Genomic DNA, 15,987 nt, shown 5'->3' with positions numbered 1-15,987 from the left:
GTAGAGAGTGTCCTTTGTGGTTTCCATTCTTGCTGACAGTTTAATAGAAGTTCTGCAAAACAAACAAAATTAAACAAACTAATCTTATAGGTTATTTTCAGTTAGAACAATTGTGTAGGACTCCTTTATTCTGACTTTGCTTTATATAAAGTCAAACCCAAAGCAGAAAACTTAAGTTGACCATAAAAATTCTGTACTATGAATATTTCACCTCTGAAAGGCACCGCATTGCATATGAAGAATGGAAGAAATGAAAAACAAACTCTTAAAATCCAATTTCCAAATACTAAGGTATTGGTATTTCCTTTGAGATTTACAAAAGGGTCCTTGGGTTTGGAGGATCTATGGGATTGACCCTTTTCAGTAACAGTTTGGCTTTTGTTTGTTGTCTCAGGGAGCTCAGTGGCAGAGCACAGGGCCCAGAACATAGTAAGCATTCAGAAAAGAGTTCATTAAATGGTTAATTCAAGGTAGAAGTGGGGGAGGGGAGGGAATATCCAGTAGGATTCTAATTCTATTTTAGTACGACTTCTAACAAACAAAATGTACACCTCATGTTCATTCATTTGACAACATCTCCGTGCCTGGAAACCATGTCAGAGATCCAGAGATGCCCTTTTCCTGGTGGTCCACTCCTGCCACAAGACTGAGAAATGTGATCAGCTCAGTGGGTTGAATGCTGTTCTGATGACAACTGCTTCTTTCTTAGACAGCGCAAGGATGAGCTGGAACAGAGAATGTCTGCTCTCCAGGAGAGCCGGAGAGAGCTAATGGTCCAGTTAGAAGGTCTCATGAAGCTACTAAAGGTAAGACATTTGAATAAATATTTCCTAGACCTCTGATTGTGGCATTTGTAAAAAATCTTTCACACATAATGTGCAATGGTTTTTCCAATGACTATATGTGATTAACCCCAGAATATGGCTTCAGTCTCAGATACAGGATCTTTTCTTAGATACATCAAATGATAGCAGTCAATGACAAGGCTCATTCTTCTCCGTTTCCTGGAACCAGACCACTGAGGGCCTTCAAAGGACAACTTCTTGGCTTATTTCCAGTTCCTATGTCCTTGAAAATAATAAAACTGGATTTATTTAGGAATACTTTACATTTAATAGCTTCAGTAATTCTGAATAAAGTGAACAGAAGCTAATGTCTAATTCAGAAAACGAAGATATAGCCATGAAATTTTGGGGGTGACTATAGTTTTATTAAGAGGAATAACTTAATTTCAGTGAAGTATTTCATCTCATCTCTGTGGCTTTAGCAGCAAGTCACATAACTTCTATGAGTCTCAAATGCAAACTGTAAATAGGAATTTGCTCTCTTCAGGTAGAGGGTTTAATAAGATGACCTAGGGAAGTGCTCGGCAGAGTGCTGTGATGTCATTCTCACTGGGAAGTACCATTCTTCCTTTCATAAATCCCTATTCCCTTCTTTGGTATGTACTAAGTCACATTCCACATCACGAGGAGACTAATGATGGCCCCTTGGCCACAGTCGGCTCAGTAGAGGAGTCAGTTCTATGTGGTTATCCTGCCTGATGTAGACAAGCAGAAACCACTGTGGATTGGAACTGGGACTTGCCAAAGGCAGGAACTGAAACTTCTGATGGAGTGAGGAAGGCCAGGTCCCTGGGGCAGCTCACCTGTGAGACAGATGTCCATACTTCCAGTCCCTGGGTCTCCCACATCCCTGACACACCATCATTTATTGTTTGTCCCTTCTTTTTCTTTCTTTCCTTTTCTTTTTTCTCTTTTCTTTCTCTGTTCCTTCTTCCTTTCTTCCTTTCTTTTATTTATTTGACAAATACTTGTTGAAACCTGTGTCCTGGCACGGATATAAGTGTGACACTTCTTTCTTTTGTTTTCTTTGCTCTTTTTTTTTTTTTTCCTTAGTCAACTTTTCCTGCCATCAGTGTTGGGAATGCTTTATCTTCTCTAAACGAAATCTCCTTTTCAGACATGTAAGACAAAGAACTCAGTTTTTGTGGTACTGTACGTATGAAGACAGGACTAGATAACTAATAACCTCTTACTGTTTCTGCCCTATTATCTCATTTGATGATCCAGAAAAGCTCTTTCTGCTTTCCTTTTCAAATATACCAAATGAAGAGGGCCAATCTCATCTTTCCCTTCACTGAATGACAGGAAACCTTGAAAACAGCCCCCCACTTATATTCCCATAGCTTCTGTCACCATAGCGATGTGATAGGGGTCCATTTACCACCAGCCATCTTGGCATCCACCTAGCTAGCCTACCCGAGCACAGTCTATCAGATCAGGATGTACAAACACCAGGAGAGAGGGATAGACCACAGTGAAAGATGGATGGACATAGGGAGGAAAGAGATGGTCTGTCTTAAATACCTAAATAGACGTGGAACTAAAAGTCACCAAGGTAGGAGAGGCTCCCATCAGAGCCATGTTGATGTTTCCCCCACCTTGCGTTCCCTCACACTGTGTACATACTCTTGCTGGAATCCTGGGTAATCTAACTATTATTGATTCAATCTTTCTGTAGGAAGAAGAACTGAAGCAGGGAGTAAGTTATGTTCCCTACTGCAGGTCTTAACTAACTGTGGAGGGGCCTGCCATCCTGCTGTTTTTCTCATTGCTTTTGCCTCTAATGTATGTTCATGCTTCAGTTTGGAAAGAGAAAAAAAAAATCATACTAATTTGCTTCCTTTTCAATGTAGTGCTTGAATGGACACATATAAAATTTAGCGTTTTTTATAACTATTACTACTGTTGGCATCAAAACAAGAGCTATTACATCTTTTAGAAGAGGGAAAAAATTGTAATTCGTTGGGACCTTTCTAGATCTCCAGCAGTCTATGTTTCAAACCCGTCTCATGCTTTTCTGGGTTGTTGATCAGACTCTTCTCTTAGTAGAGGGACACCCACCACCGCCACTAAAGTTACACTAGGAGAAACCCGCAGCACTCAAGCTACCCTCTACACCCTCTCAAGCTGTTGACCATTTAGTTCAGTTTCCATTTTAATGGAAAGATGTGGGACCTCTTTGTATAAAAGTCAGCTAATTGCATCTCTTTTCATTGCATAATTATTAAGCCCTGTCCTCCCTGTCTCCAAAATGTATTCAATCTAAGAGAAACACTGTACTCAGCAAGTGTTCACTTCCCACTGTTTAGTTCTTGCAAGCAGAATTCCTACCATTGGTTCAAAATAATCTCAGAAGAACAGGTAACTTTCAGCCTTGCTCTTATCACCAAGAACCTTCCTGCTCTGGGAGTTCACAAGGCCCTTGCATATGTCTTCTCTGGAAACAGGAGCACTGTGACTCCCTAACTGTAGTCTAAACTGGAACCCTGTGCCTGACCCCGTGGTCAGGTCCGGAGCCAGCAGAGGAAGTAGCATACTCAAAAAATAACAATAACAAAATAGAAGCAAAATAACAGCAGCTTTAATGTCAAGTGCATGTACCAAGCTGTGTATGACAGTATATCCCACTTGCTAGTGTTATCAGGAAGTTTCATATTATTTCCTGGGATCGATTAGAACCACAGCCTGTCCGATTTCAACGTACCTTTTATTCTTCTGTATTCTCTTTCCTGTTATTCATTGTGTGTGTTTGTGTGTAACAAAGAATGTTTGCAAAATGCTGGACACATTTTTACCTTTCATTCCCACGGTCTGTAAAAAAGGAAAGTGTGAAACTAATCTGTAATGTCAGACAATAAAGACAATGTATTACACTATTTTGTATTTTGTGAAAAAAATTACTTGAGTAGAGTCAAATCTGAACGAGAGCTAGTCCCCCTGGGCCAAGGACGGACTGCAAACTTGTTGCCTGTAAAGCCCCACACGGGGCATTGCTCTTGTACTTCCACCACACTTAGATCATGCTAGAGAAAAATGCCTTGCTGTGCTAGCAGCTTCTCTTTGCAACAGCCTCTTTTCTTTCCTGTCTCTGACTTAGCATGTGCACAGAAAAAGGGAAAAAAGGCTCAACTATAACCTTCTTCCACTTAGTGGAGAGAGAGGGCAATCATCCTCTAGTCAGTCAGCCTCGCTTGAGCCAGAGGACCCCTTTCCCGCCTCTTCCGAGGCCACCCGTTCTGGAAAGGCTCAGTGGACCAGCGGGTTCATGAATCCATGGCTGCCCAGAGCCAAAGAACGGCCGCAGGCCTAGAGCAGTATACTGCCTCCTTGCCTTCCAGCTCTTCCCACGGAGCCCTCCACGGCTCCGCGTCTCGGAGGCAGCCTGCAGCTGGGTCCTGCTGCAGAGGCTCTAAAGGGCCCTCATTGGCAACACCCAGATGGCCCCAATGCACTGTCTGGGTGGGGAGACCGTTGACTCGTCTTTACTCATTTGCTTTGCTTGTATACTCAAGCCTCTTCTCGAAAAGGACCCGAGGTAGCTTACAACAACAGACATCAACAATGGCTTCATAAAATAAATCCAGAAAAATCAGAAACGAAAGAAAAGAAAATGCCAATATGCTCATCGTAAGGGACAAGGGTGTGCCTCTGAGCTTTTTGGCGAGGAGACAAAAAAAAAAAAAAAGGAAAACATAATTGGTGGTTTTATCAGAACCAAAATGCCAGTTCTCAGGGGACCAAAATTTCTGTTGGCATGAAATATAAGAAGGAAGTCTTCCCTCGGAGCTTTAGAGGAGGAGTGCTAAGTAATAAAACGGATAAATGCAGCTGCAGATGTCAAGTGGCTGATTATTATACTGACCTTCAGTCAAAATTAAAGACAGAACCCTGTCTGGCCCGATCCGGAGCAGGCTGTTCTACAAGGAAATGAACTTATGCCATCCAAATATATAGACTTCCTTTGGTATAACATGATCTAAGGAGAGAATTTAGAGGTTTTAGTCTGGCGTCTGCTTCTAAATTCTGTTTTTATTTATGAGCCTTACCCCTTTGGGGACATTCTCTTTGTAAAATCAGATTTCAGACACTGCGCACAACAAATTGTGCTTCATTTAATAACCTCTACTTGCTTTATCATAAGTCTGTGTGGTTCAATGTATTTTACTATACTGGTATATATAATTCCTACTTATACTGTTTCTTGTTAGAGGTAACGCATGAATTTATTCCCCTTGAGGAGAGAACATGAATTAAAAAAAAAAATAGTGCCTGTAATATAATATGATGATTATGGTATCATAAGCAATAAATTTTTTTTTTACAAAACTTGAATCAAAATTATCCTACCCTCTTTCTTCTTTGTGTATTTTAAGATTTATTGAAGGAATCATAAAAAGAACACTCATAAAAAGTTTAACAATGAAGGCAGCTGGGGTGTAATTGCAGTTGACAGTATGTTTCAGAGTTTCTGGTAGACTTCCAGTGCTAAATATCACGTCCCAATCTAAAACCAGATATCCCGGCTTTGAGTTCAGAATGTAAGGTCTCAATAAAAATTTTTGTAGAGAGACCACTGGTGTTAGACCTGATTGTAGGGGATTCCCGCTCTTCGCTCACACCTGTAAGATCTTGAGTAAGTCAGTTAGCTTCCCGGGAATTTATTTCAAACACATTGATAATACATGGCTCACGGGATTGTTGCATAGATTTTCAAAGATAATGGATGTGAAAGCACTTTGTAAAATACTATATGCATGTCAGAGACTGGTATAAAACTGCATATAGATGTATACACATGCGTCCAACAATATGTAAACTTTTCTAACTGGACCCATATTTTACACACATGCATGTACACACACAAACACACACACACACACATCCACTTCTCCTTCCAGTTAACTAAGTGTCTCAGTCAGAGGAGGAAAGTGAAACATTTTAAATCCTACCTCCTGCCCCCATTCTCTTCTCTCTTTACAACTGGAGGCCCCATGAACTCGGGAAATCCTGGTCGCTCAGGTTCCCACTTCTCCCAAACACATTATAGAACATGAACAGGCCAGAAATGACAAGTTCTACCGGCATCAGTTCACCTTCCTTTCTTTCCCTTGCCCATCCTCTCTGGTGAGTATCCTGTGGAGAGTGGTGACGCAATCACAAGTGGGATAGGGGAGTGGGGGGGGAATTCACCTCATAAATAACCAACTGTGATATTAGGACTGACATCTAATGTTCAAAACATATCCTCTCAGACTCTCTCACTCTCTCACACAACCTTTTTTAAAATTAGGGATTAGTCCATTAATTCTAGGAAAGTAAAAATTCTTTCTCTACTTAAAAACCTGAGGAGATGACCTTCTAGTTCAGATTAAATCTAGCCCCTTTTATGGCATTAGAGACCCCCAGACCTGGCACCACCGCTCACCAGCCTCAGTCCCTTCCATTCCCCACAACAAACCTGGCTGGCACATCCACCATCCTGGCCTCCTCGCCCTTCCCTTTCCTTGCTCATGACACTCCAAGGCCTGGAATGTTCTTCTCTCCTTGCAATACATCCTCTCTTCTGCCCCGCAATCTCCACTATTGAGACCCAAGTCAAGTGATGCCTCCTGCCTGACCTGTCAGAATTAGTCACCTCATCTGTACCCCACAGCACTGTGGACACAGCAATCCCTACAAGGACAGTCAGTGTATGCGTATCGGAAGAAAGGATGACAAGAGGGTTGAACATAGCCAAACACTGCTCTGCTGAACCTTCTCAGGCTGCTAAGGAAAACTAGGTGGACTGGGCTGTGTTCCCAGTCAAACCTGAGGCAGACTTTTCAGTCAGGGGGAGGGGGTACACCCCTGTCTCATGGTCATCTGCTCAGCCCTGGCTCCAGGCACTGTTGCTTCAGCGATTACACATTTGGTCCTTTCCCTGAAGCCTCCCTCATTTCTGGTGCTGAGAGGAAACCAAAATGCTTCCTGGAAAAGAATGAGAAAAATGTATGGATCTTGTCAGACTTCTTAAAAATTGATACAACAGCAAGTTGAGTGGACTCCGAGGATGGAGTGCAAATGAATTTTTCATTTATTCGCTGGGAAGCGAGCTATTTTTAATATGATGTATGTTTTCCTTCTTCCATAAATCAACTCTCCTCTCAGGAATTTTAGATCTATATATTGATCTGCATGGACCATTGTCCCTTAAGTCTTCTCTCCATTAATCATCAAGTAATTTCCAGGAAAGGATGTTCACAGAGATTACTCACTCTAACTCTTCTGAAGCTGTTAGCAGACAACCAGACTTCATGACCAGGCCAGAGGCCACCATCTACAGGGGTCACCACCTGAAAATGAAACCCAGTGATATCTCCACTGATCTACCCCAATGCCAAGAGGCAACTGCCCTTTCCTAGTGACCCTAGAGAAAGAGCCGGAAGGAAGGCCAGAGATGACATTCCCAGTGGTAGGTCCCAGGAAGTGCATCAAACTAGACAAAGAGACATGATCAGCCAGGATGCCAGGGCCCTCCCCTCCCCAGAGTCTGGACATGCTGTGGGCGTTGGGAGTTGCAGGGAAGATGCCACTGAATCTTGTCTCCAGCACAGAATCTCCACTTAAATTCTTCACATAATCAGACTGCTTGAAATTGCACCAGTTAGAGATTCATTTAGGAGATGGTTGCTATCCGTCATTCACAGATTGGTGTAATTTAGATTCAGTCCGTTGTTTTTCCCTTAACACATAACTACAGTCAATTATTTTTCTCTTAACACAGAACCACCAATAGGGATTTTGAAGGAAGGAAGCAGGCAGAGAGAAGTGGGGAAAGTTGGTTTTGGAGACCAGGCCGTATTAAGCAGAGCGTTAGGACTGGGAATGCCTCAAACACAGTTAGTGGGAGAGCTCAGGGCATGAGAAGGGGAAAGTATCGCCGGAGGTAAGAGACTTACAAACAGGAAGGTTAGAAGGGCCAGGTTAGGGGCGCCTGGGTGGCTCAGTCGTTAAGCGTCTGCCTTCAGCTCGGGTCGTGATCCCAGCGTCCTGGGATCGAGCCCCGCATCAGGCTCTCTGCTCGGCGGGAAGCCTGCTTCTCCCTCTCCCACTCCCCCTGCTTGTGCTCCCTCTTTAACTGTGTTTCTCTCTGTCAAATAAATAAAATCTTTAAAAAAAAAAAAAAAGAAGGGCCAGGTTAGTGCCCAAAGGGGAGGGGCAGCCCCGCGGGCACCCTGTCCTGGAGAGCCCGACAGAACGGTGCAAGCAGCTCCAGGATAGCCATTAAAATACTGAAACGCACACCCACAGCCGCCATCTGAAATCACTGGCTCCAGATATGTCCCAGGATTCAGAACCTCAATTTGCAGATAAGAGATTTCCACTTGCATTTCTCTAGCAATTGATAAACAGCCCACAGGCTCTTGCACCCCTGGGGTGCTCATACTGCACCCCAGGGCCCGGGCAACTGAAAGGTATTGTCCAGCCCAGGCGGAGCCCTAGGTGCTACTCCAACACCACTCTCTGGTGGGTCCAGGTCCTGCACCTTCTCAGCCTTCAGGCTGCTAAACCTTTCTCCGTTAGTGAAGGCTGTGATGGGTGGTCACAGTGGCTTTGGGCCTCAGAAGCGGCTGTGAGGCTGTGGGAAAGCCCCAGGCTTGTAGATGAAAGGCTGGGAATCCACTTTGTTTCTGCCCATCTCTAGCTCAGAGGCTTTGGGTAACCCAGTTATCACCTCTGAACCTCAGTTGGCTAACCTGAAAAATGGGAATATAATACTTCATATGGTTGCTAGGAGGATTAAGTGAAATAGTTGGGGTTAAATTGCTTTATAGACTGCAAATTGCTATTCAAATATAAGCAACTATCATTCCTAGCACCAATTATGAGAAGAATGAAACCAAACAATGTACGTAAAAGTGCTTTGGCCACTGTAAGTTACATATAAAAGTACAGTTGTATTATTATTATTATGAACCTCCTACCCCAGAAGAGGGTCTGGCTCCCCAGAGTTGAGAGGGTAAGTCAGCTGTGTAGCCAGGAAGAGCCTCCTTCCTTCAACTGTCCAACTTCCCATCTCAGTCCCTCCTCCCTGCTGTGTGACTGGTCCTTGCAGAAAAGGATAGGTAAGAAAGGGCAAGGAGCCCTGCCTAGAGAATGGTGCACAGGTGGGGTTCCCAGGGGGAAGCAGCCCTCAGGGCAGCGGAACTCCTTTAAGGGACCCTCAGCAGCCCAAACCCAGCCAGGTCCCTGCAGCCCAGGGCAGCCAGAGCATCTGTGCTCAGACCCCAGCCCAGGCTCTCCCGCTCCACCTCCCGAGCAATCCTTTTTACCTCTCTGAGCATTGCGATCCACACTTGCACATTTAGAGTAATGATGCCTATTTCAGTGGGTTGTGGAGAGAAATCAGTGGGGAGGCACATGAAAACCCTTCTACCTGGCAAAGCACGACGCAAAAGTGAAGTCATTTCTTATCGGCGTGGGGAGCAGGGGGATGCCATGGTAGCTCAGCAGAGGTTTCGTGGTTAATGAGACTGAGCTGGCAAAGTCTGCCGGGGAAAACCAGACCCGTCCTTGAGCAGGCTGGGCCAACAGGCTGCCAAGCATCACACCAGCAGGCAAACTGCTCTTCCTTGGGCCCGGACAGACCATTCAAGGTACTGTTGAGAGTGAAAGAGTGGCACCCCCAGGCCATTGGTCATCACATGAGTTCTTTGCTCTGCTCTGTTCTGTTTTGCCTCGTTTTTAATTCTAGATTTTTCTCAATTTATAGATTTGACTTTTATGTGTGATGCTGAGCCCCAGAAAGCTAACAGCATGGCATTTTACAGGATTGATGTTGTGTGTCTTAACTGCAAGCAGACCCCACAGCAAGTCTAAATCGAATACTCCAGGGCACCGCTCTCATGGGTTTGAATGGGTTGATGCTGAATCTCTGGGCCTTGCTATGGAAGAGTCCTCCCTCTCCCTGGCCAGACCCAACAGACGAATGGAGTTTATGTGAACACCCAATCTTTGAGTATGCACCTGAGGGTTGCATTGCATTTCCTTACTCATGACTGGCTTCCTTTGTAAACTAATTATTATAACACGGAAAATCTTTCCAAGAAACTTCATTGTAGAGACAAAGCTGTGAAATTCAAGGTGTGAATGGTTTCATGCCTAGGACTGTAATACAGACAGAAATGGCTTTTAGTTGTTTTCTACTTTTTTCTTTACTCACTTTTAAATCTCCCTCTTCTTATTGCTAAAATAACTGCTTTTTCAAAGACGAAGAGAAGGACATTCCCTATAGGAAATGTAGCTAAAAATCCCTACAGTAGCCAAAAATTAGAAATGAAGAGTTCTTTTTTTCTCTTCCCCATCTGAATCCCTGAGCCACAGAGCAATTTGACAAAGTGAACTTTTACTAAAAAAGTAGGGATGAAACAATTTATACCTCATTTGATTCTTAATTTGAGACTCAATATGCACAATATTACATGGCATGATCTGGCCTATAAATTATCCTCTAAAGAGCATGCCAGGACAGAGAGGTTGAAAATTTAGGAATTACACAAACCACATCCATCCCCAATAGTCTCCTAGTTTATATTTCAAACTTTGTCCTGAAATGTCTTTTTATTCTCCGCAGAACTTCCTTCGAGGAAGAAACAGACACACCTTGTAATTCTCACTTTCTAACAGTAGCCTCATTACTTGGGCACACATCTCATGTACTATAGAACAGTGCTCTACTAATATTCTTAACTCTCGACATGTAACCAAAACTCCAGATTATAGACAACGAGGTCCTGAATTATCTGCACCTGCAACTCAGGTTTAGGATTACCATCTCCATTACCCAGGACGTCCTCCTGCTTGGGAGCCTCACTGTTACTGTTTTTGACATTTGGGAAGCTTTGGGAAAACACGTTAATGCCTTGCGTTGTCTCTCCAGACGCAGGGGGCAGGTTCTCCTCGCTCCTCCCCCAGCCACACCATCAGCAGGCCCATCCCCATGCCGGTGCGCTCCGCGTCCGCCTGCTCCAGCCCCTCGCACACGCCTCAGGACTCCCTCACCGGGGTCGGGGGAGACGTTCAGGAGGCCTTTGCGCAAAGTAAGTGGGGGCACTGGTGGGTGTGTTGTGCTTCTCTACGCGGCAGATAGGAGCCCGCCGTGTGCTGGGCGGTTAGAGGTCATCCTCGGAGCCACAGTGTGGCCATGCCAGCGTAGGCCTTGGTGAGACTGGTCTGGAAACTCCTTAGGCTGATCTGTTTCTCACTTCAACGTCTTACCTTCTTCCTTCGGCTTCTCCAGCCCGGCTCCGTTTTTGACGAGTCTTTGCTCATCATGAAGGGAAGGGAAATCCTTCCACCAATATCCCAGGAAACTATAAATGGAATCCGTTTTAAAATTCTGAAAGATCTTATTTCCTGCTTTCTTCCCTTGATGGTAAAGCAAACTCAAGATTGAGGTTAAACGGTCCCAGCTGAAGTGGGATGTAGCCCTGCGGTGATCAAGCGGGGCGCTTCCATTTTACAGCTGCCCTCAAGAATTGAGTCATTGCCTCTGCAACGTGGGGCCACGGGGTTCAGCCTCCGTAGTTAAGGGAGGAGCACAAAGAGTGATAAATAGAACAGTATTCTCCCCCCTGCTGCCTTTTCCATTCACACACCACGGGTGGGGGGGAGGGGGGTCCTCAAGGCCAGTGACTTTGTTCATTTGGAAACATTTTAACCCTTTTGAAACTTTTTCTTGCCACCGCTTTTTATATCTATAGAAAGTTCGAAAAAAAATCCTCGTACAGACCCTCACCCTGCCAGTCTCATTCCCAAATTATTAAACCGTTTGGTCCTTCTCAACTTTTCCTTTATACATAAATATATATGTTTATGTGTGTTTTTATAAACACCTACCTTCTTTTTCACACAAACAAGACCATGCATTGCATTGTGGTCTGCAATTTGCATTTTCTTTAAGTTAGCAATTTATCATGAACATCCTTCCAGGTCCTCACATATAGATCTAAGGAAAAGGGAGATATATTCGATTACTAGTTTTAAGGCAAAAATAAATAATAAATAAGTGAAGTCAAAAGACAAAAAATAGACCGAGGAAAACATTTCCAGTGTATGTGGCAATCAAGTTTCACAATTTCAGCTACACATCAAGCATATAGAGATCAATAAGAAAAAGTACCAAAACAGAAACAGGTGAAGGATATGGACAGAAGAAACACTACAAATTGCCAATAAAGATATAAAAAGATGTCCAATCTCACAAACTGTTGTAGAAATACAAATATCACCTCTCGCCTAGCAGATTAAAAAAAAAAATTCAACATTAGTAATAGGCAGAGGTAGCAAGAGTCTGAGGAAAGAGACACTCTCGTGCATTGTGTATGGGGATAGAATCTTACATTTTAAAGGAAGAGAATGATGTACTCTCTGCTCTGAGGGAGAGGGAAAGATCCATAAGAGGCCTTTTTCTTTTGAGAAAGAAAATAAGTTATACAAAATCACCTTTTTTTAATTTTTAGAAGAAAAAAAATGTCCTTTCTCTAAATCTCATCTTGAAGAAATTTACGGTATTTTTAATCCAATTGAGCTTTCAATTATCATTATTTTATTTGACTACTTTGATTGTTTAATTTACATGTATTTATTATTTTACTTAGGTTTATTTTCTGAGAACTTACAGGGTGAACCGTCACAGCTTAGAGGCAGCTCCTAGCTCCCAAAGAGCTCATGCTACATGAGTTCAGCGGCAAGTGAGGTGTTTGGAATCTTGAGCCCTTTTTCTCCAAGATGTTGGGTGTTACCTCACACCCAAGCCAGCCCACAGATACCCATTTAACCCTTTGTGTGCCTGAAACATCATCATAATCTTTGTCTACCACGGAGAACCATAGTCTGAGTTGCAATTCAGAGTACAGGGCATACATCTTCTGCCCAGGTCTCACAGCAGATGCAAGAATCCCCACCCCTGTCCCACGCTCTGGGGCATTCAGTGCGTAGGGTTCCCACTCTCCAGAGATAGCTATAATGGTAGGGGAACTCTGGGAACCCTGATGAGAGACAGAGGCTGTGGTGATGGAGATCAGGATCCCAGGTGCTCAGCCGCCAGGTCGTGGCTGAAACTAACAGCAGCTAGCAAGGTGCAGCTCTCCAGGCAAAACCAGACTTTACATCTGTGTGAGTTTTCCTACAAAAAGGTGGCCATAGATACTAGTTGGCCTGGGACCATCCCAGTTTGTGCCAGGTCACCTAGTTTTATTATCATGCCGCCCCCTTTCACTCGCAAACTTGTCCCCATTTGTACAATAAATTAAATGAACCCCTCCCTCATCAGTGGCCACTGCCCTAAGTACAATGTATTGTTTCAGAAAATGAACCAAAGCACTTCTGAAAAGGAGAAATCTTGGAAGTTTTCTTGCTTCAGGATTATCAATGTAAATGATAAACTACATAAAAATTTGGGGGGCGGAAAAGAGGAAAAGCTGTGGTTTTTTTTTTTTAATTATCATTTCTTCTTCACTCAAGGTTCAAGAAGAAATTTAAGGAATGACTTACTAGTAGCAGCAGATTCCATCACTAACACCATGTCCTCTCTCGTGAAAGAGCTGAATTCTGGTGAGTCCCCAGTCCCCTCTTGTTTGTCTGCACATTGCAGAGGGACCCATAAGTGCTAGGGGCCTCTGTTAGAGATCTCCTCATTGTCAAGTAGAAAAAGATATTTTAAAGATCGATGTGATATTTTATTGGTATATTCAGATTTTTTAGTACTATTTTTTTTTTTTTTTTTTTTTTTGCTCATTGGAAGACTATTAATACATGGGCAATGCAGAAAGTTTGAAAAATGCAGAGAGGAGTAAAGAAATATACTAAAATTGACTTGCAATTCTAGTTTTTGTAGTATCTAGTATTTGTAACTTGTAATATGATCCAAAGTGACATGATGCTAAAGTTATTTTATAAAGTCAAATGTTTTATTTACTCATTTAAACTCTGTTCATTTGAAATGCATGGCTATTTGAATGAGGCTAAGTTGAAATTTACCTTTGCAGTATGTCCAAAGAAAGATCTGCCCAGAAAATAAAGAGTATGACATTGAGAGGGACTCTTTATTCTAATAATAGTACACAGTTTTTAAAACTTTAACAGCATGAATATGCAAATAAATATCTTACCAGTTACTAATACATCTCATCTGTTCCTTAAGCCCACTTAGCAAGATACTTGTCTAACAGTCACAAAGTTTGAGATTAAACAATTGTAAGGAAAAAAAAGTCAATATTAAAAAAAATTCTGGATTTAAGTTTCTTAAAGCCTCTATAATAAGAATTAAAGTAATGAAAATTGTTGCTGCTAGTCTAAATGAAGATTACCAAGTAGGATAAAAATGGCAGTAGTTAATACATATTGACTAATGGAGTATACCCACTGCCCTAGCACATGATGACTGAAATGTTATTCTCATTGTGGAAGCTTCAAATACTATTAGTTTATACTCACAATACTTTGAGGTGTTAAGTGAATGTAATATTTTAGGTTTGTATTTCCTAAATTAAAGTAATATTAAGCAAAAGTAAGAGCAGTTCTCGTGAAGACTTTTGTAGAAGGGGCAAAACAGAAGTATTAAGAAATTAAGTCAGTCAAGACACAAAAATTCCTCAGTATGATTGAGATTCAAAAAAGACAGTACTGTAAACCAAATGGTTTTCTAGACATTCATGTGAGTATCAAATGTCATTTCGGAAAAAAATAGTAATAAACTCACCTGACTTACGTGCCATAACTGGTTAATTTCCACGGCACAGTTTGACTTATGTTAAACCCAGCCCCTTATTTGCCAATCATAAAAAAAAATCTAAGTCGTTCTCCATTTCTTCAATCGTTCCTAATAGAGGTGGGGAGTGAAACCGAGAGTAACGTGGATTCTGAATTTACACGGACTCAGTTTGAGGATCTGGTTCCATCGCCAACCTCTGAAAAGGCTTTTCTAGCGCAAATCCACGCCCGAAAACCTGGGTTCCTCCACGGCGGCCCCACCCCCAGCACCATGGGCAGTGACGTGTGAGTATCCTCGGCTGCGCGCCTTGCTCGGTAACACAACGCTCTGGAGGGAAGATAGGAAAATCGTAACAGGGTTGCTTCCGTTCTTTAATTCGGGATGGGATGGCGCAGTTTCCTTTTCTGCCAGAAGAGGTAGAAGGGTGCTACATTAAATTTGGTGTTGGGACTTTTCCTCCCCTCACTATATCAAGAATAGCAATTACCAAAACCACCTGGCGCTTGCTGAGAGCCTCGCGCGCCCAGGGCATGGTGCTAGTTGTATACAAAACAGTATTAAAAAATCACTCTCTGCCTTCGGGTCTCACAGGCTCGTTCAGGAGATAAATCATCCTATCTCCTAAATGTACTGTATTTGCCCTTAGAGGACCAGGTGATGCTAGAGAGGCCTCTATTCAGAATGGGTGTAAACAACATTATATAAGCACTTGGAATTGAAATCAGTAAATGTCTAAAACCTCATTATAAAGAAATCCAATCTGGTTGGCTTGTTGAGTACGTATAAATCTGACCTTTGAAAGGGCATTTTGCAAAGATTTTCATCCAATTAGGCTTCTGTAGCTTGAAAGCAGCAGAATCAGTGACCTCCGCCCTAGATTTATCCGTGTCCCTGGATCAGCTCAAACTGCAAGTAGACAGGCCTCGGAAACCAAAGTGGAGAAGCAAAGGGGGAGGAGCTAGGACAGACTTGCTGAGCCCAGCTTGGGTGGGGAGGAAGGCGGGGAAGCAAGGGAGCCTTCAAAAGAACAGGGCTCATGCAGCAGTGAGAAGCGTGGGCAGAGAGGCTCACCAGAGGGTTGCAAAAGGGTCCACTGAGCATTACAAACTAGGAGGGTGATGGTGCTTAACGTGAAAAATGCTGCAGACTAGTCTACAAAAATAAACTGGCCATTTTCAGGACCCAAAGAAGAAACTAACCAGAGGCCTTCCTGGTGGTGTTGGATCTCTATCCAAGTAGTGAGAAGACCAATAATAATGAGGACCTATAAATAGATGTGGTTTAAAAGTGGGTGGTGAAAAGGCAGGCCGAGAGATCCAAACAAAACAGTTCTGACATAATTTTAAATAGCAGTAGGCTGCCACTTTTAATTTTAGTTTGCTTTCTTGT

The 15,987-nt window shown here is 42.9% G+C and overlaps 1 protein-coding gene across 21 annotated transcripts in view; it reads left to right on the top strand.

Annotated features, from left to right (window-relative positions):
• DTNA (dystrobrevin alpha) overlaps positions 1-15,987 on the top strand; it is a 344,311-nt gene that overhangs the window by 316,111 nt on the left and 12,213 nt on the right. For 17 of the 21 annotated variants that reach the window (XM_032421478.1, XM_032421475.1, XM_032421479.1 and 14 more), the window contains 4 exons: positions 710-806; positions 10,765-10,924; positions 13,350-13,439; positions 14,714-14,882. In XM_032421478.1, the coding sequence (XP_032277369.1) occupies positions 710-806; positions 10,765-10,924; positions 13,350-13,439; positions 14,714-14,882 (516 nt within the window). Of the gene's footprint in view, positions 1-709; positions 807-2,523; positions 5,178-10,764; positions 10,925-13,349; positions 13,440-14,713; positions 14,883-15,987 lie in introns of those variants that run through there. The other 4 variants (XM_032421485.1, XM_032421487.1, XM_032421486.1 and 1 more) reach the window with 1 other exon arrangement.

This window comes from Phoca vitulina, unplaced genomic scaffold (genome assembly GCF_004348235.1).
Source record: "Phoca vitulina isolate PV1807 unplaced genomic scaffold, GSC_HSeal_1.0 scaffold24, whole genome shotgun sequence".
NCBI lineage: Eukaryota > Metazoa > Chordata > Mammalia > Carnivora > Phocidae > Phoca > Phoca vitulina.
Note: the sequence above shows the minus strand (reverse complement) of the source record. Positions and strands in the feature narration are given on the sequence as shown.